Source organism: Puma concolor, chromosome D2 (genome assembly GCF_028749965.1).
Source record: "Puma concolor isolate L17-30 chromosome D2, mPumCon1.1.hap2, whole genome shotgun sequence".
NCBI lineage: Eukaryota > Metazoa > Chordata > Mammalia > Carnivora > Felidae > Puma > Puma concolor.
In genome coordinates this window covers 12,410,503-12,435,579 of record NC_141677.1, presented here as the reverse complement: position 1 = coordinate 12,435,579, position 25,077 = coordinate 12,410,503, and the positions used below count along the sequence as shown (strand labels likewise).

At 42.6% G+C, this 25,077-nt stretch overlaps 1 protein-coding gene across 6 annotated transcripts in view; it reads left to right on the top strand.

Moving 5' to 3' along the window:
• The first annotated feature begins 14,206 nt into the window (after nt 1-14,206).
• The window catches only part of EDARADD (EDAR associated via death domain), a 94,085-nt gene continuing 83,214 nt past the window's right edge, over nt 14,207-25,077 (top strand). For 2 of the 6 annotated variants that reach the window (XM_086679606.1, XM_086679602.1), the window contains exon 1: nt 14,207-14,329. In XM_086679606.1, the coding sequence (XP_086535732.1) occupies nt 14,325-14,329 (5 nt within the window). In that variant the 5' untranslated portion in view covers nt 14,207-14,324. The remainder of the gene's footprint in view (nt 14,330-25,077) is intronic. The other 4 variants (XM_086679604.1, XM_086679603.1, XM_086679601.1 and 1 more) reach the window with 4 other exon arrangements.

Below are 25,077 nucleotides of genomic sequence, written 5' to 3'. Positions count from 1 at the left end.
AGGTCATGATCTCACGGTACATGGGTTCGAGTGCCATGTCAGGCTGTGTCCTGACAGTGTGGAGCCTGCTTGAGATTCTCTCTCTCTCCCTCTCTCTCTCTGCCCCTCCCCTGCTCATGCTGTCTCTGTCTCTCTCAAAATAAATAAATAAACGTAAATAAACTTTTAATTACTTTGTGTCTTTTTGCACCTGAACTCAAGTTACAGACATTTCCCAATAAACTACAATTATGTGGAGCAGGATGAGGGCCCCCACAGAGGACATTTGTTCTTCAAGCCTGCTGTTGTCATGCTTTAGACTCCCTCCGTCTCCGCTCTGTGGTTGGTATGGATTCTAGCAAAGGCTGAGTTAGGACTAATGGTGGCGCCTTCTGCCCTGTACTACTCGGGGATAACGATCTCATCCTTCTTGCATCCTTCCTTCATCCACTCTCTGGTCCAGGTGAAAGGAAATGAAGCCCTTCCTCCAGTGAATTCTGCTAAGGTGAAAACACTGCTGGGGTCTAGTCTTTTATACGTGGAGGAAGTCATACTAACCCATAGGTGAGAAATCAGAACACTTGGGTACTGGATATGGCTGCCCTAAACGAGCACCTCAGATCATACGGTTACAGAAATCAAGAATCACGGACCAACCACGATCACACAAGCAGAGGGTAAGACCATATTTCTTAAGTTATAGCACAGCAGAGAACTCCTCAGAGTGCAGTTGGCTCCAAATGTCCTCTTTCGTGGAGGGGCGGGGGCGGGGGTGGGGCACAGGATCAAACCATTTTATTGCAGGGCTTCAGGGAAAGGTCAAAGGGCTAGGAGGAAATGAAATCCAAAATCCTCAGCCAGGCCAGGATCTCCCCAGCTTCACAGTTGCCGACAGAAAAGTCAAAAGGCCAACATTCTATACTGTCCTTTTGGCAATTGGCCTTCTGGTAACTATTCACTTGAGGATCACCAGGGTGGGGGGCGCCTGGATGGCTCAGTTGGTTGAGCGTCAGACTTCAGCTTAGGTTACCATCTCGTGGTTTATGAGTTTGAGTCCGGCATCAGGCTCGCGGCTGTCAGCTCAGAGTCAGCTTTGGATCCTCTGTCCCCTCTCTCTGTCTGCCCCTCCCCCGCTTGTGTGAGCGTGTGCACGTGCTCTCTCTCCCTCTCTCTCTTTCTCAAAGATGAATAAACATTAAAAAAAAAAATCACCAGAGTGGTGCCAACGATGATATCGGCTTCTCATAGCAAAGGACTTCCAAGCTTCCCGACCCTGTTCACAATCTTCCTAGCTATCCTTACCTAAAATTAACCTTTCTTTCTTTCTTTCTTTCTTTCTTTCTTTCTTTCTTTCTTTCTTTCTTTCTTTCTTTCTTTCTTTCTCCCTTTCTCTCTCTCTCTTTCTTTCTGAAGTTTATTTACTTATTTTGAGAGGGACAGAGACAGCGTAAGTGGGGGAGGGACAGAGAGAGAGTGAGAGAGAGAATCCAAGCAGGATCCGCGCTATCAGCACAGAGCCCAACGGGGGGCTCCATCTCATGAACCATGAGATCGTGACCTGAGCCAAAACCAAGATTCTGCCGCTTGCTTAACCGACTGAGCCACCCAGGTGCCCCTAAAATTAATATTTTCAAGCTCAAATAACAAGACAGGCATTCTACTTTTTAGATGGGAGAAAGGAGCATAGCTCAGATCGCAGGCCACAGAAAGCCGTGGAGCACAGTGGTGGGCGCCATGGTCTGTGGGCTGTGGGGAGACCGCCCACCTGTGGCTGGCCGGCAGGATTCAGCCACCCCAGTAGCCCCAGGTGCCAGTGTCTTCTTCACAGCAGTGGGGCCCCCATGCCAGGTACCTGCACTGGAGTCAAGAAATTATCCCTAGACTGAGTGCTAGGGGCCATTCTAGGAGCCACATCCTGACTGTCCCGTCTCTCAGGGGCTGTCATCTGTGTCACTTTGGCACAACGTATGGAAACTATTGCCTCATGTATTTTGTCTAGTTTTGTAAAATTTCCTCTCTGTTGGAAGGGAAGAAGAGAGGGAATTTCCAAAAAGGAAAATACTATGTGTTTACAATCTTGGGGAGTCTGATCCTGCCCTTGGCATAAGCCCGCTAGAATACAATTTTATTATTAAAAAAAATTAATGCATTTGAAGGACAGTAATATAAAAGAGAAATATTATATTTGAATCTTGTTAGTTCAAGCTTTTCCATAAGACTAAGCTTGAGCTGTGGAGAACGATATGTGCCCTTGGCTGTCTACCTGAAAGGTACCAAGAACCCCTCCCCAAGAAGCATGAATAGACCGAAGAATTCTGAGCTCAACTTAAAACATATTTCAATTTTACGTGGATTCAGAGATTCATGTTACTGGTAGGATTCAAACTAATAATTGTATTTCATCAGCATTCAAGATTTTTATTGGAAGGGTTGCTAACACAAAAGCTTCAAGAGAAATCTAGAAAGATAGAGGATCTGTCTGTTGCTACCTTAAGCATCAATTAAGAACTGGATGGGGCACCTGGGTGGCTCAGTCGGTTGAGCGGCCAACTTCGGCTCAGGTCATGATCTCGCAGTCCGTGAGTTTGAGCCCCGCGTCGGGTTCTGGGCTGACAACTCAGAGCCTGAAGCCTGTTTCGGATTCTGTGTCTCCCTCTCTCTGACCCTCCCCCGTTCATGCTCTGTCTCTCTCTGTCTCAAAAATAAATAAACGTTAAAAAAAAAATTAAAAAAAAAAAGAACTGGAGAAGAATATTACATGAAGACAGCTTTTTTATCTACAAGATGACTTAAAAGAAATCAATTCTTTCTATATTTGACAATGCAAAGTATTTTTTCTGCACAGCAGTTTCTATAAAAGAGCCCAAAGTAATGTTTAATATTGTATGTTTTTTTATTCGGCATCCCCATAACATATGCCTGTTCACTTCTAAGCTATGAAGACACAATAAAAATACAAATTTTTTTTGACGTATCAGATCATCCTATCATCGCCTTGACATAAAGTTGGAAAGTGCCCCGTGAAGGCTTCATGTCTCACTTTGAGCCAGGCAGCAGCATGAAAAGGGTCTGCCTTCAGGCACGACTTCCTCCCAGGCCACCCTCTGTGGTGCAGAGAGCACAAGGTTATCAGGGACTCTCAAGTCAGATTTGTTAATAACCAACCATCACAAGCTTTTGAGGAAAAACTGACACCATGAAAGAGATGTGACAATCTCTATAAATGGAGAATCTGTTTTTAAAGGCAGAACGGGGCTCTACAATACCTGTAGTTAACATTTTTAGTGGGCTAAGAGACAATGGCACGTGCAGAAAAGAGACTAGGTATTCAGACGAGATCTTGAGAGGGGAAGGGAGTTTTCGCAGTTCAAGAATGTATCACATTGGGCTGAGTAGCAGAAAAGACACAACACAAGGGTAAGTCAATGAACAGGAATATCGAGCCCAAAGTTTGTTTGAGAGCACAATACGGAGAGAGGGAAGCCAAGAGAGAAAGTTGAGATATAAAAAACCATCCTTCAAGTTCCAACATCATTCTTTAGTTGTTTTATTGACGTTGCTGTCATCTCCTTCCGGGCCCAAAATAAGTCACCTCGACCAGCAGTTTCTCTTTCCAAGATTGTGGCGCTGCACAGCCCCCCACAGGGGTCAAAGGCACCGCTGTGCCTGATGGACTGCATCCACTTGTACGTCAACACAGAGGAGGAACCAGCCTGGCTACAGAGTCTGCACCCTGCCCTCTTGTGTCCTATGGTCTCTGGGTCCCTCCTTCTGGACCCCACTCTGCTCCTCTTCCTTCCCAAATGCTAGTCTCAAATTAAGGATCACTCCTGGAAGAGGAGCACAAGGAAATGGGGCCCAGGAGGGCTTCCCTGCATGGAGTCTCCATCTGCTGAATGCACAGCTCTAGCATTTTGCCCAGACTTTCAAAAACTAGAGAGGCAGATTTTTTTTTCTTTCTCTCTTTCTCTCCCTCTAGCCTCATAGCAACTGAGAGTTCTTGGAGCTTTCTCCAGCGACTTCTGGGTGCAGCTTTGACACCATTTTCACTGAAAGCCCAGTGGATGGCTTTTTTTGATTGCCACCATTCAAACACATGGATAAGCAATTCATTAAAAACAACAACAACAAGAAGCCAATGTACACGAACCCTCTGGCAGAAGCACAGGGTGCAGGAAAGACTGGAGTCCCTACCTTGTGAAATAGCAAAGAGGCTGGGGTCAGCGACCTCGGACCCTGGACCTTTGGCAGTTCCTATGGTTGGAGATACAAAAGTACCAAATTCTGAAGGACAACGTACTAACTCCAAAAGGGCCAAAATGTATCAGGATTAAAAAAGTGGAGATCAGTTTGTGCTGAAGATGGGAGAAACAGCCATGCTGAGAATTAGGCCAGGAGGCCAGGCGCAGATAAGGGCAGGTGCACAGGTCACAGGAATCACTGTTTCTCCAAGGTCACACGATAACTGTAAAATGCGGCTAGGACTCCCATCTTGAGGAATTACTGGTCTCTTACCAGTGATGCCCCCTGATCTGCTTTGCTAGTCCCATGTGTTACTGGGGACACCCAATGCTAGGCTACCCTGTCCTCATGGACAATGCCTGTCATGGACTGAATGTTGTGTCTTCCCCAAGTTCGTTATGTCGGAATCCTAACGCTCATTGGGAGGTGTGGCCTTTCAGACCAGGTCATGGGATTGGAGCCCCCGTGAATGAGATGAATGCCTGTCTAAGAAAAGACGTGACAGCTCGTTCTCCAGCAACCTGCCATGCGAGGACACCGCAGGAAGACAGCTGTCTGCAAACAACAAAGCAGGCTCTCACCAGACATCAGATCTGCCAGGACCTTGATCTTGAACTTCCTAGCCTCTAGCCCAACTTTGAAAAAGATGCTTTTCTCCTCACTTGCGACGAGCGGCACTCTATGGTTCCTGTGGAATGTTCTCCCTCACCTTATTGAGTCAAGAATCTGATTTTAACAGACCACAGGCTTGTCCTAGGTGGTCTTTGGAAGATAAGGTGTTATCTTAGAGAAAACTCCTGAAGTTTTCTCTAGCTGCTTCATGAAGGGGCAAACTGTGTCCCCACAGCCTGTTTGGTCACCTTCTAATCACGGATGCACAGCTGAGACAAAACCTCCCAGGAGCTGGTTTCTCATAGCCTTTATGCTTTGGCGTAGGAGTTCCTAATATGACGGTTCTGCTTTTATCAGTTTTTGACAAAACAGCCAATTGGTGGTGGGTACAAAGTGCACTGATAAGTAATGTTAATATTAGGAAACAGTTTTTTGAGTGCTGTGTGTGTGTGCATGTGTGTGTGCACGCACGTTGTAAGCTTTGTGGTAAATGTCTGACAAGGATTAAAACATTGAAAAGTCAGAATAACCCATTAGCCAATATTGTTATTATCCCCATTTCCTAAATTACGAAACAGGGTCTGAGAAGAAGTAGCAAAAAGAACCAAGATTTGAGGCAGCTCGATTTCACAGCCATTCTTAACCAAGAAGCACATACACCTGGGTCTAGGTTCCTTGCCATAACCTTGCATAAGCTGCTCATCTCTAAGGTTCAGGCTCTTCATCTGCACATGAGAGATGTTTCAGGACCTGTAAGCCCCAGACCGTTCCTCTGAACTCCCTATCTAGAAATTCAACTGCCTACTTTACTTTTTATCAGGAATTGTGAAGAGTCTGAAAATTTTACTGTGGCTAGCCTGCCACAATGTCATGGATGCTAGCAGAAAACAAGGTATTTAGGTCAGAAACGAAGGACTTTATTACTAACGGCACAACAAATAGCATGAACTTCATGTTCACGTTGGTTCCCCCATTCCCCAGGTACCATGAAGGTAACATGGGGCAGCCCTGGCCGATGCTGTGCACACGGCTGGCTTGCATTTCAGAGGATCCCTGAGACTAGGGACCCCAAGTGTTTTATAATGGACAGTAAGTCTGGTTGAACTTTTCCTAGAGGGAGACGTTATCATCATTATTATACGGGACAAGAAGCAAACCTGTCATCTGTTCTGGAAAGAGATACTCTTTCAATATTTTAAGGATATTCACTATATAAACATCCTTGAAAAGACAGTCTGGAACAAAGACTTTCAATGCCTCTACACACAAGATGTGCAGAAATAGAAAGATCTGTGGAGAGAACCATCTCCCGTAGTATCTACTCCTTATTTCTATATTCTCCTGGCTTCTTGTGAATTTTCCTTCAAGTAAGAAACTCTGGCCAATAAAGGCTAGGAGCAAATCCATTCCTTTGGTCTCATATAGCATTTAAAGTTACTATCAATAGGACCTAAGCAGCAGGATGAAGCCATCTTGTGGTATTAAACTCAGCCATGCCCTCTAGGGTCCTAGACCCAACCAGTTGAACAAATCTTATACACCATTATTGTCACTAAGGTTCTGTACTGACCTTTCCATGGGGTGCAAGGCATTAACCCAGGTGTAGCAGGATGTATTTGTGATTGCACAGCCTTTGCCTTGGTCCTCAAGGAAGAAGTCTAGGGTATTTCTGACATCCATAATAACCCCAGGCAGTGGGTTTAGGCTGGCCTGACTGCTTCCCATGGCCACACTGGTGATCAGTCCATTAGAGTCAAGAACAAGTTTTGTACCACCTTTCCTGACTAGATGACTCCCATTTAGGGAAAACTGTCTGCAATACGTGCATACGTAATAAGTCAGTTGTTCTTCTGAAATACTCTCCTGAGTAACCGAAGAGTAGCCTTATTGTAGGTAGATCTCTGCAATCATCTTAGGGCTACATGACATCTTGGTGGTGTATCCTTAAACACTTGAAGGTCTCTTAGGCCCACCCCAAAAATACAAGTCCATATGTTTTCAGGAAGGAGGCAAATTAGTGCCTGAATTACATACAAGAAGCGCAGTGCCAGAGGTCCACGTGGGGCCCCTAGAAAGAAAGTGCTTGTTGGAAACCCCCAAGTGAAGCCCACATCTGTGGAAGGGCAAAGGTTAAGTGCCTCCAGGGTGACTTCCTGGCAGGCTGGTAAATCCTAGGGTTCCCAGCTCAGTTTCAGTCATTAAAGCTATCCCTTGTTTTACTGAAGGCCCAGCTTGTCTGGTGTGTCCATACCACCAACCAGCAGCATTTGTCTATCCCATGTAACGACTAAGTGACATTTATAAGAATAGGGGTGGGGAAGATGTCCATAGGTGCTGACAGATGTTCTGCACGGAAGGTGCGGGAGCTGGGGCCATCACCTGCTGTTTCCTCCTCTGTCCAGTTAAAATAAACGGCAATCAAATCATGATCAGAGCTATCTGGCAGGGAATAGCAGACCTAGCAGTCAGTTAAATTTAAGGGGCTTGCCAAAGTTTAGGACAGCCACACTAGGACATTTTTCTTTGTGAGGAAAGTTCAGGGGCAGTTATGAAGACAAGGATTATTAATATCTCTCCCCCCCATTCCTCGTAGGGTCAAGAATACTCACTCCACTCACCTACCCCCCCTGGCCCTGTATGTGTTTGTTGCTTTCTTTCCACCAACCACAAAATCAGTGAGTAGCTATAACTTCACCTTTTCCCATCATCCTACTCCCACCCAGACCTTTCGTCTCCAAAGGCCATGTGCAACGGGGACAAAGGCGTCTTTAAAAACTTACAGAAACCTATTATGCTCCATCACCTTGGCCCACATGGGCCACTATAAAGGGACTCTGTGAACAGTGTACTCAGATGAGTGGTCATTATCTTCAGAAAGGCAGGAGCTATAGTCGATCCAGGAACCAAGAAAGCAAGAATGAATGGACCATCAGAATAATGGAACACCAACCCCTTCTCATCTTTGGTTTGAATCCTCAAGACCCAATTTCTCATCAGAATTTTAATGTTGGCCTCATCTGACTCACTTGCCCACCCCTGGGCCAGCTGGCAGTTCTACCAAGCATTGGAATTGAGGAGGATAGTACCTTGGAGGAAAAGGAAAAGGATATTTGTCAGGTAAACCCAACAAATGGCCATTATAGGAAGTTATGCTTTTTGTCATGGTTCTCCATTAGCATCTTCTTGACTGTTAAGACAAAAACAAATTATTCAGGACACATACTAAAGGCAGTAGTGAAGATTTTATTCAAGGGATGCTACTACCATGGGATTTTGTAATATGGGAAAGATCTGGCTCGACTCTGAATAGAGCAAGGACAAGTGGAGATTTATAGCCAAAGAGCATGGTGAGAGTCATTGGATGGAAAGTTAAGAGGGAACATCAGGAGTAAGAGTCAGGGGATTCTGGCTCAACCAATGGGACAGGATTATTGCTGAAGGCAGGCCATGGTCATAAAATATTGAAGGTGGGGGATAAGGAATTTGATCAGATATCAAGGGCAGAGTAGGAGATTTCTGATAAATTGACTCGGCAGGATTCTTGTTAAAACTGGACTAAACAGGCAGAGTCCGAGGTCAGGGTCTGGGCAGAAAGTGGACTCAGAGGAACCTGACTCAAGTTTGGTCAAGGAGAAAGTCTTTGTCATGCACGACTCATCATATTTTCTGTAGTCGCACATTTCACTAATTCTTTTATCAAACATTCAGTGAACAAGAAACATTAAAAAAATAACTATAATAGTAACAACAACAGATGTAAGCACTGTAGCAGAGACAAGGGCAATGTGGGAATCCGCCTCATCAGGTTTAGAATGCATGATGCCATGACTGAGTTACTGCCACCACTTGGCTGAATTGTTGAAATTAAGATGTAGCATAACTCACAACATGCTCTGAGTGGAAGAACATGTGGACTTGCTAGACCTTGCACTGTCCAAATACTGTGGCCAGCAGCCACATGTGGCTATTGACCACTTGAAAGGTGGCCAGTTCAAACTGAGAAATGCTGTAAATGTAAAATACACACTGGCTTTCAAAGACTTGTTATGACCAAACGTCAGATAGTATCGCAACCCTGAGATTGCAGACATTGCAAATAATCTACAACCAAGTGGACCCGAGATGGGAGAGATCAACCGGAAAGTCCATGGTGTCAGAACACGGGGGAAGAAATACGTATAATTCTGGAGTGAGTACTGAGGCCAGTCAGGACGACTCTTTTTGTGGTTCTGGTCATGGACAAAGAGAATTTACTGGGGATGACATCTGTGTGCCTCACATTTTCAAAGGAAAATTATCAAAATGCATACAGACCACAGCCATAGGTTAATTATGAGTGAAATGTATTCAGACCTACCCCAGTCCAGTAAAATGTGTCCTGTCATGGCTTAGCCTCTCAATTTTGCTCTTTGGCTTCTCTTGTTCTTGAAATCCCAACACAAATCCCAGCCCTTGCCTGACGACCATGAACTACCTCACTATCAAAGGCCATACTGATTCATTGAAAACAACTTAATCTTGACTGATGTTTCAGGTGCTGTTCTAGGGGCAGGTGACACAGCAGTGAACAAACAGGTAACAATCTTGCTCTCATGGAGCCTCTGTGGTATTCAGGGGAAAATCCTTTCTTTATCAACATGAATAGACTTCTGATGGGTGTTATTTAGAATTTCAGCTTTTTTTCTTGGAGATATCTCAGGTGATCATCTTGGAGGTGGTTCTTCTGAAAATTCCCTTGGAGGACTGATTCGACCTTCTGAGTCGAAGACAGGAGTTAACAGGTTAAGGTGACACTGTCACTCTTGCATTAAGAAAAAGGATCACAATGCTTGAAACACAGATATGCTGTTCAGCTGTCAAAAAGTCCACAAGGCTGCCAAATGCGTGTGGCCAACTAATGGAACCTATCTTTTGAGGGGTTATCATCCTGAAGAGCAATCCCTCTAGTTAATGATTCTCCTTGAATCATTAACAATTAATGATTAATAACTGTTAATCATTAACAATTAATTAATAAGGCTTGACAATGGCCTTGATTCATGATGTCTAAGTAATTGCACAAATTCAGAAAAATGCACTGGTCTCTTACATTTCCATGATACAATCAAGGATATTGTTGTTCTATTAAAACTTTGTGTATAGAGCGGTAATGTATAGAATTGTTAACTCGTGATGTGGTACAGGTGAAACTAAAGTAACGTTGTGCGTCAGCTATACTTCCATAAAAAAAGAAATTTTGTGTGTGTGTGGAGTCACCTGGTTAACAATTCTATATCAGTGTCCAGGTAACAAGGTAAACGTGTAACAATTTATTTATGCTTCTGGGAGTAAGCTGAATTGTGATCAATGAGTCAGCTGGGTTCTGGTAACTACCTATTTATATGGAATAATAGAGATATTAGAGGGTAAAAGCCTTCTGAGGAGGTTGATGATTTATATATTGAATAACATCTTGACAGGTATAAATTGCAATTTGTGCTTGGTGATAAGATTTTCTCTTTCCCTTGGCAAGTCAACAGGATTAAAAAGTAACTAGAGTGAGCCCATTGTTTTTCTTAAATGTTTACAGAGCTATGAAACTCTCAAGCTTTCTTTACTAGACAGGATTAGATATATTTGGGATAACGTGTAGAATGATTTATATTGCTAAAAGAGGTTACAAAATGAGAAATGTCAGTTTGAAGAAAGCACGTTTTTATAACCAACAGATCAACTAGGCTAGAGATTAAGAAGAGCTGTGCTCAGGGTAAAAAAAAGTGATAACTTCATTGGTCAAACTTGATCCATATTCCTCCCCCTTTGTTCCACAGACCATCTTCATTAGCACACGGCACTTCCCATAATTGCATTCAGGAAATCAGTTAACAGAACTGGGCTGCTAGGATTGCTTTTAAACCCCAAGCCCATCTGCACACCATGCCCGTCATCTTCTGGTAACTGACCACATTCTTGTATCTGCGTGTCACACAAGAGTGGGAAATATTGCTCAGGACCTGCTCTTCCTCCATGATCTCCGGCTCCCTTTCCCCAGTGTTTTTTTTTTTTTCCTGATGTTTATTTATTTATTTTGAAAGAGAGCACATGAGCAGAGGAGAGGGAATCTCTCTCAACGTGTGGCTCAATCCCACGACTGTGAGATCATGACCTGAGCCGAAATCAAGAGTCAGATGCTCGGGGCACCTGGGTGGGTCAGTCAGTTAAGTTTCCGACTCTTGGTTTTGGCTCAGGTCATGATCTCATGGTTCATGAGTTCGAGCCCCACATCAGGTTTAGTGCTGACGGTGCAGAGTCTGCTTGGGATTCTCTCTCTCTGCCCCCCCCCCCAATAAATAAATTTTAAAAAAGAAAAAGAGTTGGATGCTCAATTGACTGAGCCACCCAGGTGCCCCTCCCTTTCCCCACTCTTATCTCATACTTAACAACTTGGCCACGCCAGATAGTTTCACCAATTTTCGGTAACCAGAAACCATCCCCAGATTATAAAATCGCCAGCTAATGGAAAGAAGAAATGTCCTGCCTTTTCTTCCACCATTCAAGGCAGAGCCAACTTGATGAGCTCACTGAGGACACTGAAGCCCTTTTACAGGACACTTCCAACCCTGGAGGTGCCTGATGGGGTTGCACAGTGGCTGGAGAAGACACAATGGGAATAGGACACAGCGAGTGGTGGGTTTCAGCTTCACGGGAACGGATCCCACACCTATTTGTATTCCTATCTCTCCGCTGTAAACCCAGGTCATAGCACAGTGCCTGGAGCAGAGTAGCATAAGCTCTCCAACACTGATAACTGTTGCTATTTATACCACTAAAATTCCCTCCACAAAGGGCTAAATGGCACAGCTGCCCCCAGTTCTCCACACTGTGCTGCAGCCAGGCCCACTGGACTTCATGCAATGAAGAATGATATTAGTAGATTAAAGACGGCGAGACCACCATCTTAACGGGACCAAAACCACAGGTGCCATATTGTATTGCCAGACTTGTGGTCTTACCAATGACTGGGTGTTCACTTCTCTTATTAAGAGGCTAGCTCCCCGGATCTCCCTCTTCAACTCTTTGAACCTATGTCTGGACTCCGACACTAGCACCCCATTTACAATCACATTGAATCTCTTAACATCACAGAAGAAATCTCATCAGATGCAAAAAAAATGTTACTTATCCTCCTTGTTTAAAATTTAATGCATTCTCTCCCTCCCCCCCTCTCTCTGCCCCCACTCTCTCTCTCATACACACACGCTCACAAAGTCAAAAACAATAACAAGGTATTTCCCAATATAACTAAGTCACTGTGAGCTTAAGCGCAACAAAGTCACTATGCCTGTTACTGCTCCATAGCTCACTGCCCCCTACTCTGCCCCCAAGCACGATCTGTGACTGAAACAGAACCCCCGGTGGCAACTTCCACCCTCCCTCGGCAAAGGCTGTCATCAGCACATTCTTGTCCCTGCCTCCACTCCTACTGGGTGGATTTGCCCTAGTGCTCTGCCCTCTCTTAGAGCCTTTCCATTCTCCCCAAGGGGAAGAGGACCATGACATCTCACCAGTGGTTGTGCCTCATATATTGTGATGGTCAGCCCCAGTAAGAGATTGGGAACCAAAGGACCTGCATCTGGTTATGGAAAAAAAACTAACTCTGGGGTTTGGGACACATGACACCATCAGGTAGAATTTAGATGGTTAAGGAATTACCTGAGGTTTCACATCTGGGTCGCAGCGACCCAAGAGGACACCAAGAACAGTGTAAGTCACTTACAGCACCATACCTCTCAGGCTTTGGGAGTGGCACTTTTCCCAACCCCAGAGTCCTGATTCAAATGCGGCACTTTAGGCTCTGAGAGATGCTCACTTCTGAATCACCACTGGCTGGAAGTAATGGCTGGCAGAGGGTTCCCAAAGACCTTCCCTTCGGGGTTACCCTTGCATCAAACTCCAAAGGGTGGAAGATGTGGGACTTTCCCATTAGCCTCTAGCACTAACACCCAAATGGACTTTGGAAGTGCTTTTTTACACCCACTTACCTTACAACATCCCACTGTGATTACTCTAGAATTCATTCCATGGGTTGTTGTTGTTTTTTTCCTGCACTGATTATTATAGACTGAATTGTGTCCCCCAGGTCATATGTAGCATTCCTAATCCCCTAGATGACTGCTTTTGGAGATAGGGCCTATATGGATGTGATAATGGTTAAATGAGGACCTAAGGATCCTGATCTGCTAGCACTGGTGTCCTCACAAGAAGGGGGAGAGACACCGTGGCTCTCTCTGCCCACCTTGCCTGTGAGTGCCCGCAGAGAAGAGGCCACCTGAGGACGTGGTGAAAAGATAGCTCTCTATCAGCCAAGCAGAGAAGGCTCACCAGAACCCAGCCTTGCTGACACGTTGATCTTGGACTTCTAACCTCCAGAACTGAGGGGGGGGGGGGGGAGGATCTTAAGCAGGCTCCACACTCTGCGTGGAGCCCCACATGGGGCTCAATCCCACGACCCTGGGATCAGGACCCGAGCCGAAATTGGCTACACCGACTGAGCCACTCATGTCCCTCTTTTTTTTTGAGAGAGAGAGAATTTGCAAAAGAAAAGTGATCAAGACTTTAACATTGGTATAATTAAAATAATCATAGGGATAAGCAAGAATATCACATCATGAAATGAGAGCAAGCGATTAGGAAAAGAATTAACCGAGATCTCGGGAATCCAAACAGCTACTGAAATAAGAAGAGATGGACTAAACAGCAGAACAGGCACTGCTCAAAACCAAACCAGAGAGATGAGATATCAAGCTAAGGAATTCTTCCAGAAGGCAACACAAGGCATAAAAAGACAAAAGCTATGGTTGGCAGGTAAAGAATTATGAAAATCAGATCTAACAGTTCCAGCAGACGTCCCATTGGTTTGGTTGCCATCTTCCCTTCTTTTCAGCCAAAAGTAAAGGACTTTAGCGGTTGGGCTTTCTCGCAGTTATTGTTAGCTTCGGGCTCCTAGTCTCAAATGCTGGTTTGGGCTCCGATTTTCCCCCGGGATTCCCCTACCAGCACCTGTAACTTCCTCAGGCTCCCCAGGCAGCCCAGGACTAGCAGCAGCTTCAACGCCACCCAGTCGCCAGCACTGTGCCTCCCCAACCAACACTTAGGCACACGCAGCCCATCGAGCGCCGGTTCGAGACGACGCTCCCGGACTTGAGTGACTCCAGGTGTCCCGTGCCAATCCAGCGATGAGAAAGCTCCCGAGCTTCTGGACGCCCGATGGGGAGGCCGAGATGCTGAGCGCCGTGGCTGTACCTGCCCCGCAGCCTCGACCCACCGCGCAGACCCCGCCCCTTCGCCCCGGCCACGCCCCCTCCGAGCGCGGGGCCTTGTGGGAGTTGTGGTCTCGCGCGACCGCGAGGGGGCCTCCCGCCGGAAGGCGGGGCAGGGGGCCGGCAGAACCCGGGAACTACTGCTGCGGAGGCCGCTCCGCCTCCCTGGGACTTCGGGCTCCACGGCGGCAAATGAGGTAGGACCACGAGGGCCTCCAAAACAAGAGGAGGTGCGCGCGGGGAGTCCTTCTCTCGGCCGGCAGCCCTCTCCCCGGGTCCCTCCTTGCGCACTGCCGTCAGCGACCCCACAGGCTCGAAATTGAGCCCCTCTCCTGCCCCGCCCCGGCGCATCCCCCGGGGCCCCAGATTTGGCCCCGACCTTCCAAAGTGGGGCTCTTCTCCTCCCAGTGATGTTTTGTGGCCTCTTACCTCCAGGCGCTTACCAGCTGCACCCCGACGGGGCTGAGAACTTTCTCCAGGTGGTGGTGCTGTGACAACTAGGGCTCACCATCTTTGTTTTCTCGCTCAGAGATCATTGTTCTTTGCTGGATTAATGGTTAATTGAAACCCATTGTTTCATCTATGTTGTCTGTTTAGGGGCTTGTTTAGGCTGGACAATGAATCGAGTCCATATCACTGTATCCTTGCTAGAAACAGAAACTAAGGGTGTTTTCTTTTCTTCCTTTGTTGTGTATATATATATATATATATATATATATATATATATATATATATATATACTGTCTGAAACATTTTATGAAATCAACAAATCAGGATTCCAGAAAAACAGAGTGCACCAGAATTCATTCCTGCTGACGAAATGATCCATTTAACCCTTCACTATATCCTTGAGATTGAGGCTGATAATATCTAAGTTTGTGCCTGACACGGAAGTCTACACAGGCAGGGTGGCAATATTATTCAAACCCCAAACTAGGACGTTTGGACTATGATTTTTCAGCTTACAGTGAATAATTCATAGGAAGAGGCCTGCTCAGACACTACTGTGGATACACTTTTAATAAACTGACTCTGGTAGAAAATAGAGAAAACAGGGGCGCCTGGGTGGCTCAGTTGGTTAAGTGTCCCACTTCAGCTCAGGTCACGACCTCACGGTTAGTGAGTTTGAGTCCCCAGTCAGGTGAGCCCCTCTTCTCTCTCTCCCTCTCTCTCTGCCCCTAGCTCACTTACCCCCTCTATCTCTTTCAAAATAAATTAAGAAAGAAAGAAAGAAAGAAAGAAAGAAAGAAAGAAAGAAAGAAAGAAAGAAAGAAAGAAAGAAAGAGAAAAGAAATAAAATAGAGAAAACATAGTTTTGAACGAAAGAAAAAGAAAAGAAAGAAAATAGAGAAAACATAAAAATTGACAGTTCACATCACGATGTTATTTTCTTTTTAGAATCCTGTCCTTCGAATCGATAAGCTCTCACTACAGATTCAGGTTACTTTTGTATCACTGAAGCACATATTCTACAAAAACAAAGAAGAAGAAGAAAAAGTTTATCATGTAAAACCAGATTATATTACAATTAAAGAAATAATGCTGAAGAGTAGATGTGCTCTTCAGAAGGAACAAGATGAAACATACATGTGTCTAGTCCTTAATTTCCAATCCCAATACCTATTGTAAAGCATTCATAATCCAAGCAATATTAATTTCTGTGATTCTAAAATTTCATCCTAAAAAGATGTCATCATGTAACCCATCATACTTAACACTTTCAACGGCACTAACAGGTTGCTGGCTGGGATTTAGGGTCCTCTTCAGTTGGGCCCCTCCTCTTCTTTCTAACCTTATCTCCCTTAATAATCTTTAAGAAAATGTTCTCTCATTATTGTTTGCTTTCTCACTGTATGACTCTCTACACCGTCTCCTTGTCTTCTCCCACCTCTGCTCACCCCAACTCCCATCCAGTCATTCAAAGGCCAACGAGAGTTTCGGCTCTTGTTGGTTTTGTGAACTTCACAACTCGGAAGGATCTCTTTTCTCTCGTATTTCTTTCTCTACTGAATGTGATATAGCACTTACTCTCTGTATCAGTCATTTGACGATCTATTATCCAGCTCTAGACACTTCTATCTCCCTATATATGTCTTACCAAGAACAAGTAAATTTTTTGAGATAAGGGATATACCTTTTTAGGGAATTTTGATACTTCAATTTTGAAATTATCATGCACATTATAGACAAAAAGATTTGCTAATTAATTAGTTGGGGCATACATAAAAGGTTCTAATTTAAATTACTGTATTTTTAGAGAAGGCCAACATTTTCTAACCACTGACCCCATAGTGTATGGCCTTCCATCATTTATGAAGGTTTTGATAACAAGAAACATCACTAGTAACTTTTGATTATGGGAAATAAGCTGAATTACACTTGGGAGACCACAACAAGTGCCCTGGGTAGTCCAAAGGGGCCTGAGGGCTCATGGGGAAAAGCAACACCCCAGAGAGGAGCTGGAAGCTATGGGAACGATGGAGAAGGCCTGGAATGCGTTTTGCAGAAAGCTGTCTCCTGCCGGGTGTGAGCTGATGACTCTTCAAGCTGCTCAAGTGATGCCAAAAATCATTGTCGTGGTCCTCCATCCCTGGGAAGATTCACTGCCTTCGATGGGGAGCAACAAGGTTGTTCTGGAGGTGAAATGCCCAGTGACTGATCCTCAATGCTCTGTCAAGTTTCAAAGAAAGAAGTGGTTACTGTAAGACGCCGGGTTTCACCTCTGTCCCAGCCGCTTTAGTTGTGGTTCCTACCCAAGTTTTGGATCTTCCTCCTTCACCAACTTCTTCCCTCCAACCCAATTCTCAAGAGTTCAAGGTTGTTCAGCTCCCTTGCAACACCCTGGTGCCGGCCTCAGGCAGGGGTCCCTCAGACAAAGGCAGAGCGCCTCTCAGCACCTGCTGCTGTCCTCTCCCAGTGGTTTTTCCACGAGGGGTCTTATCTCTTCTAGATCTTCTAGCAGGATGTGCGCACTTCCCATCTGCCCCTGTTGCCAGACCAACCCTTATCTGCAGGGTCAGACCCATCTGGCTTTTTGTCTGTTCTCCTCTCTGTGGATAGTTTGTCATAAACATTGTGGCCTGCTTCTGTCAGGACTTTACCCCTGAGCTATCAAAACCCATTCCTTGTGCCAGGGAAGCCTATGAAACATTTCTGATGAGTGAACCAGGAACCCAAAATAGATTACATTGACCCTGAATGTTCTGTCCCAAATGAAAAATATTTAATTTTCTGAGGAGCCCAAAGATCTCTGAGAAGTGAAATTTCAGACTCTGCCTCCTGGTGGCATACATGAACATTCACCCTGATTCTGTGTTTGACAATTTCCCTACTCTTCCGGTTAGTAGTTCTCTACCTCAGAAAACCCACTCTCCACCCTTTCCTCTCCGAAAGGCCATTGCTCGCAGAATCTGTACATGGCACATGGCGCCTGATGGCATTGGCTGCCCCCTGCACCTTGCGTGTAACTGCTGTGGAATGTCAGGAAGGGAAGGATACCTGGCAGGTCTCTTGTTCTAAGAGTTAAGGTAGTTTGGGGCACATACTAAACAATAATCGGTGTCTTGGTTTTTCCAGATGTTCACCCTTTCTGAATTATTCTATGACTGTAATTTGTTGGTTGCAAGATTTGTCTCCCCACCCCCCAATTTTAATACCCCTTAAGGCCACATGCATCTTGTACTTCACAATGTCATAGTTCAACTGACAGTGTTTCCCTTTCCTAGCAGTACATAAAACACTGCATCTTACCATTGATAAGAGCTAAAATTCAATGAATTACTCTATTACGATTATGATTCTGCACTCCCACAGTGTAGTATCTCAATTCCTCAATGTAGTACACAAACCATCTCACCCCTAAGTTCATTCTCTGGGCTTAGCCGCAGTCACCAACCTCCCCCTCCAACCCATCCCCCTCCCACCAGATGCTGTGACCAGTTGTCCAGAACTTGCGGTAGTTTCGCAGATGCACTGTGCTGCCTCCTGGCACATTCGTACTCCTTCTTTCGGGTGGCATTCACGCATCACCTCCCCTGAAAATCTGTTGCTAACTTAGTGGCTCCCACCCAGCTCCATCCCTTGGCAGCCTTTTAACTCCCTCTGTTAAAGAGCTTGTCACACTGCACTGTGGACATGCCAGTCTTCCCCTGAGAAGAGGAAGGAGCAGTGAGGGCCCTAAGCATTTTCAGCTCCAGTCGGAGCTCCATGCCTGGCTCTCAGGAAATGCTGGGTGCTGGTGACAAATGGTGGTTATGCTCCGGCTTCAGTGGGCCCTTTGCCCACCACGGATGGTTCATTCAGTTGACTTAGCACAGGGTCTGGATCAATAAACAGTAGGTGTTATTATTGCTGTTGTTCTAGGGTTTTTTCCTTCAAAATTTCCACACCCAGAGTGGAGCCTGATGCAGTGCTCGATCCCACAAACCATGAGATCATGACCTGAGCTGAAATCAAGAGTTGGACACTCAACTGACTGAGCCACCCAGGTGCCCTACATTACTTTAATTCAGGCCTCAACCACTTCTTAATCAGATCAGGTGAAAACATTTTCCTTGCTGCACCCTCTATATATTCTATTCCTGGTAATTTATAATTTACATGATCTTACTGTATCAAATAGTTCCATCTTCTAAAAATCTAATTTTGATCTTGTCATTTGCCCTTCTTAGAACCATGTTATACCTTTAGTAGCAAACTTGAAATCTTGGCCATTGGTTTTTATTTTGATTTAGGTTTGGGTTTTTTGGGGGGGGGGGTGCAGGGGCACGGTAACTTTAAAAATCCCTCCAGCCCTTGGCTCTGTCTACCTGACTGCTTTCATCTGTTTCTGCAATAAAATTGTTCTGCTAGCAAAAACTATCATTGTTGTCAGTGGCTCCCCCTACTGAACATTCCATTAGTAGAATTTTGTTTTCTTTTTGCTATGTTAAATTTGTAACAGCAAGGAGACATTTCAGTAGAGATGTTTCACAGATAACTTTCTCTAGCTGTGGGAATTTTACAAGATTTTTTCAAGACACTGATAATTATTATAACTTTACGTAACTCATTGTTACTGTACTCTTAACTGGCCAAACATTTGTTGGCACACAAGAAAGAGTAACATGGTTCTACAGACATTCCAGTACAGGGTCCCTTGGTCTAGAGGCCTAGATTCTAGCTCATCACTGTACAAGGCATGAGGCCTGTTAGTGATTTTATTTCCTCCTCTGCAAAATGGGCCCCCGGGTCCTTTCCACCCACATAAATAATGTGGTAATTCTCTGAGTGAGTTACACTTTTTGTTTAAATAGTCAACTGTCTTTTAAAAGGACGTCAATCATTTTTTTAAATCCCATATATTAACTCCCATCCTGAAAATTTGTCATTTTGATCCTCTCTGCTGAATAAAATATTCTAAAACTTCAGGGGTGTCTTGGTGGCTCAGTCCATTAAGCATCCGACTTCGGCTCAGGTCATGATCTCATAGTTTGTGAGTTCAAGCCCCGTGTCCATCTCTGTACTGAAAGCTCAGAGCCTGGAATGTGCTTTGGCTTCCGTGTCTCCCTCTGTCTCTCTCCCCCTCCCCTACTTATGCTCACACTCTCTCTCAAAAATAAACATTAAAAATATATATATTCTAAAACTTCAATTGTTTGCAGGTGTTTGCAGTGTAAACATTCTATATGTATTTAAAAAAAAAATCAATTTACAAGCTTCATTTACTATGGCAATACCAAGAGGCCTTAGTGAAAATCTCAGAAATGTCAAAGAGTACCATTTTCTATTCATCAAATAGTTATTGAGTCTCCACTAAGTGCCAGGGTGTCAGAGAATGAGAGCTGACAGGGATGTAGCATTTTCCCATCTTCTGCTACCATATTCATTTCTTCATTACTCAGAGGGGTCTTCTTTGTATTATCTGATCTTTTAAAAATCATAAATTTAGTGGCGCCTGGGTGGCGCAGTCAGTTAAGCGTCCGACTTCAGCCAGGTCACGATCTCGCGGTCCGTGAGTTCAAGCCCCGCATCAGGCTCTGGGCTGATGGCTCAGAGCCTGGAGCCTGTTTCCGATTCTGTGTCTCCCTCTCTCTCTGCCCCTCCCCCGTTCATGCTCTGTCTCTCTCTGTCCCAAAAATAAATAAACGTTGAAAAAAAAAATTTTTTTTTAAAAATCATAAATTTAAATTTAATTTCAGCTTTCATTCCCCACAACCCTTATAAACCTAGAAATATTGGATAGACAGCAATTTTGTTCCATTTCTTAAGAGCTCATAGATGGCAATTTTAAATGTTATATGTGAGTTTTCATTACTATTTGTTTATGTTACTTCTGCTTTGAACAGATAAACAATTGTTAATGACAGTGTGAACTTCTTACAAATGTACAACCAAAAATCCCCAAGTACACATTACTCAAGCTTTTTGTCCTCATTTAAATATTTCTCTCTTGATATGCATTCTTGTTTTGTATGGTCTTGCATAATAAAGATCTTTTTTAAAAAATAGACTTTAATTTTTGGAGTTTGGGGTTCACAGTAATTGAGCAGAAGGTAGGGATTTTCCATTTATTTCCATTCTCCACGTTTACACAGCCTTCTCCACTACCAACATCCTGCACCACAGTGATACATCTGTCACATTCACTGACCCTACACTGATACATCATTGTCACCCAAGGTCCACAGCTTACATTAGAGTTCACTCTTGGTATTGTAAATTGTATGTGTTTTGACAAATGTGTAGTGATATGTATCTACTATTACAGTATCATACAGAATAGTGTCACTGCCCTAAAAATCCTCTGTGCTCTGCCTATCCATCCTTCTCTTCCCTAACCACTACAAACCACTGCTCTTTTTACTGTCTCCACAGTTCTGCCCTTTCCAGAAGGTCATATGGTTGGAGTCATACAGCATCTTCTTCAGATTGACTTCTTTGACTTATTAATATGAATTTTAAGTTTCTTCCATATCTCTTCATTGCTTGGTAGCCATTTCTTTTTATTGCTGAATAATATCCCACTGTCTAGATGGACCACAGTTCATTTATCCATTTTCTCACTGAAGGACATCTTGGTTGCGTCCAACTTTCAGCAATTATGAGTAAAGCAATTATAAACATCTGTGTGCAGGTTTTTGCATGCATATAGTTTTCAACTCTTGAATAAGTACCAAGGAACACAACTGCTGGATCATATGGTAAGAGTATGTTCAGTTTTATAAGAAACTGCCTAACTGTCTTCCAAAGTGGCTGTACCATTTTGTGTTCTCGCCAGCAACAAATGGGAGTTTCTCTTGTTCAACATCATCAACAGCATTTTATGTTGTCAGTGTTTTGGATTTTTGTCATTCTAATAGATGTATTATTGTTATGGGTGTAATTGTAATTTACAGTTCCCTCATGACACACAATGTGGAGCATCAGAGCATCTTTTCATATGCTTGTTTCCATCTCTGTATCTTTTTCAGTGAGGTATCTGTTCAAGTCCTTTGGCAGCTTTTAAATCAGGTTGTTCATTTTCTTATGGTTGAGTTTTGATAGCTCTTTGTATATTTTGAGTAATATTCCTCTATAAGATATGTCTTTTGCAATTATTCTTCTCCCAGTAAGTGGCTTGTGTTCTTTCTCTTGACAGTGTCTTTTGCAGAGCAGAAGTTCTTAGTTTTAGTGAAGTCCAGCTTATCAATTATTTCTTTCATGGATCATGCCTTTGGTGTTGTATCTAAAAAGCCATTGCCATACCCCAGGTCCTTTTGGTTTTCTCCACTGTTGTCACCTGTCTTAGAATTGTGCATTTACATTTAGGTATATAATCCATTTTGAGTTAATTTTGAAGGGTGTAAGATCTCTGTCTAGATTCTTTTTTTTTCTTTTTTTCTATTTTCTCTTTTTCTTTTTTTTTTTTTCTTTTCTTTTTGGTATATGCATGTCCAGTTGTTCCAGCACCATTTGTTGAAAAGAATATTTTTGCTCCTTTGTCAAAGATCAGTTGACTATATGACTATATTCATGTGGGTCTATTGATGGGCTCTTTATTCTGTTTAATTGATGTGTTTGTCTCTTCTTTTGCCAATCCTACTGTCTTGATTACTGTAGTTTTATAGTAAGTCTTGAAGTTGATTTTTGTCAATCTGCCTTTGCTGTTCTCCTTCAATATTGTGTTGGCTATACTGAGTCTTTGACCTCTCCATCTAAAATATAGAATCAATATGGTGGTATCCACAAAATAACTTTCTGGAACTTTTATTGGGATTCTGTTGCATCTATAGATCAATTGAGAATAGCTGACATCTTGACAATATTGAGTCTTCCTATCCATGAACATGGAATATCTCTCTACTTACCTAGTTATTCTCTGATTATTTTCATTTGGGTTTTATAATTTACCTCCCATAGATGTTATACATATTTTGTTACATTTATAACTAAGTATTTCATTTTTGGAGGTGCTAATGCAAAAGGTATTGTGTTTGTAATTTCTAATTCCAATTATTCATTGCTCGTATACAGAAAAGTGATTGACTTTTGTGTTTTAACCTTGTATCCTACAACCTTGCAATGATTGCTTATTGGTTCCAGGAGTTTTTTGACATTTTTTTTCCTAAATAAATTATCATGTCATCTGCAAACAGACAGTTTTATTTCTTCCTTCCCAATCAGTATATTTTAATTTCCTTTTCTTGTCTTATTGCATTAGCTAAAACTTCCAATATGACGTTGACAAGGAGTGTTGAGAAGGGACATCCTTATCTTGTGCTGATCTTAGCAGCAAAACTTACAGTTTCTCACCATTAAGTATTGTTTTTTATACGTGTTCTTTATCAAGAATTCTGCTGTACTTGAATAAAATAGTTGATAGATGTAGATTATGTCCACTTGATTAATGGTGCTGTTGAATTCAACTATGTCCTTACTGGTTTTCTACTGGATCTGCCCATCTCTGACAGAGGATGTGGAATTCTCCAACTGTAATAATGAATTCATCTATTTCTCCCTATACTCTAGCTGTTTTTTGCCTCATGCATTGTTAGACACATACACATTAAGAGTTGTTAAGTCTTCCTGGAAAATTGATCCCTTTATTATTATGTAATTCTCTCTGATGAATTTCTTTGCTCTGGAGTCTGCTCTGTCAGAAATTAATACAGCTACTTCTGCATTCTTTGTATTAGTGTTAACATGGTATATTATCTCTCCATTCCATTACTTTTAATCTATGTATGTTTCTTTATGTTTAAAATAAGTTTCCGGTTAGAAACTTATTTTATATATATTTATATATTTTTATTTATATGTTTATTTATATTTTATTTTATATATGTTTATATATATATGTTAGACAACATATAGTTGAATCTTGTTTTTTGATCCACTCTGACAGTCTCTTTTAGTTGGTGTATTTAGACCATTAACCTTTAAAGTGATTATTTGATATCGTTGTACTTTAAAAAAATTTTTTTAAATGTTTATTTTTGAGAGGTGGGGGAGGGGCAGAGAGAGAGGGAGACAAATAATCTGAAGCAGGCTCCAGGTTCTGAGCTATCAGCACAGAGCCCAACACAGGGCTTGAACCCACGAACTGTGAGATCATGACCTGAGCTGAAGTTGGATGTTTAACCCACTGAGCTACCCAGGTGCCCTGATATTTTTGTGCTAATATCTTCTGTATTTGTCACTGTTTTCCATTTGTTGCCTTTCTTCTTTGTTCCTGTTTTTATCTTCCTCTGCCTTTTGTAGTTTTAATTGAGCATTTTATGTGATTACATTTTCTCTTCCTTCTTAGCATAGCAATTATATTACTTTTTCTGAAAACTTTTTTTAGTGGTTGTCCTAGAGTTTGCAATATAATAACTAATACAAGCCACTTACTTTAAAATAGTGCAGATAAGTATCTTATAATAGTAAAGTAATCCTAATTCCTTCCACACATCCTTGTATCATTGCTGTCACTCATTTCACTTATACAACAAGCATACATAAACCTGTATGTGTACATAAGCATATATAATTGAATACATTGTTGCTCTTGTTATTTTGAACAACTTGTTATTAGTTAGATCAATTAAAAATAAGAAAAATAAGTTTTTATTTTACCTTCACATATTGCTTGCCTGATGTTCTTCCTTTTTTTATGTGGATCTGAGTTTTTGATCTATATTATTTTCCTTTTCTCTAAAGAACTTCTTTTAATATTTCTTGTAAGGCAGGTCTACTGGTAATAAATTTCCTTAATTTTTGTTTACTTGAGAAAATCTTTACTTCTCTTTCAATTTTGAAGAATAAGTGTGCAGGGTGCAGAATTCTAGGTTACATAATGCACGCCACTGTCTTCTTTATTTCGCTGTTTTTTTGTTTTTTTTTAAGTAGGCTCCATGCCCAACATGAGGCTCGAATTCATGACCCTGAGATCAAGAGTCACATGCTCTACTGATTGAGCCAGCCAGGCGCCCTCCACTATCTTGCCTGCATAGTTTCTGAGCAAAAGTTGGATGCAATTCTTAATTTTATTCCTCTACAGATAAGGTGTTTTTATTCTCTGACTTATTTTTTCTTTGTCATTGCTTTTCTGAAGTTTGAATATAATATGCTTAGGTATACTTTTTGTTTGTTTTGTTTTGGTATTTGTTTTTGGCATTTATCCTGCTTGGTGTTCTCTGAGATTCCTGGATCTGTGGGGTGGTGTCTGACATTAATGTAGGAATTTTCTCAGTTATGATCACTTCATATATTTCTTTTGTTCCTTTTTCTCTTTCTTCTCCTTCTGATATTCCCATTACATGTATGTTAAAACTTTTTTAGTTATTTTTTGGTTCCTGAATATTTTGTTTTAGGATTTCTTTCTTTCTTTTTTTTTTTTTTTTTTTTTTTTTGGTCTTCTTTCCCTTTTCCATTTTGGAATTTTCTACTGACTTATCTTGAAACTCTGAGTTTTTCTCCTCAGCCAAATTCCATCTGCTAATGA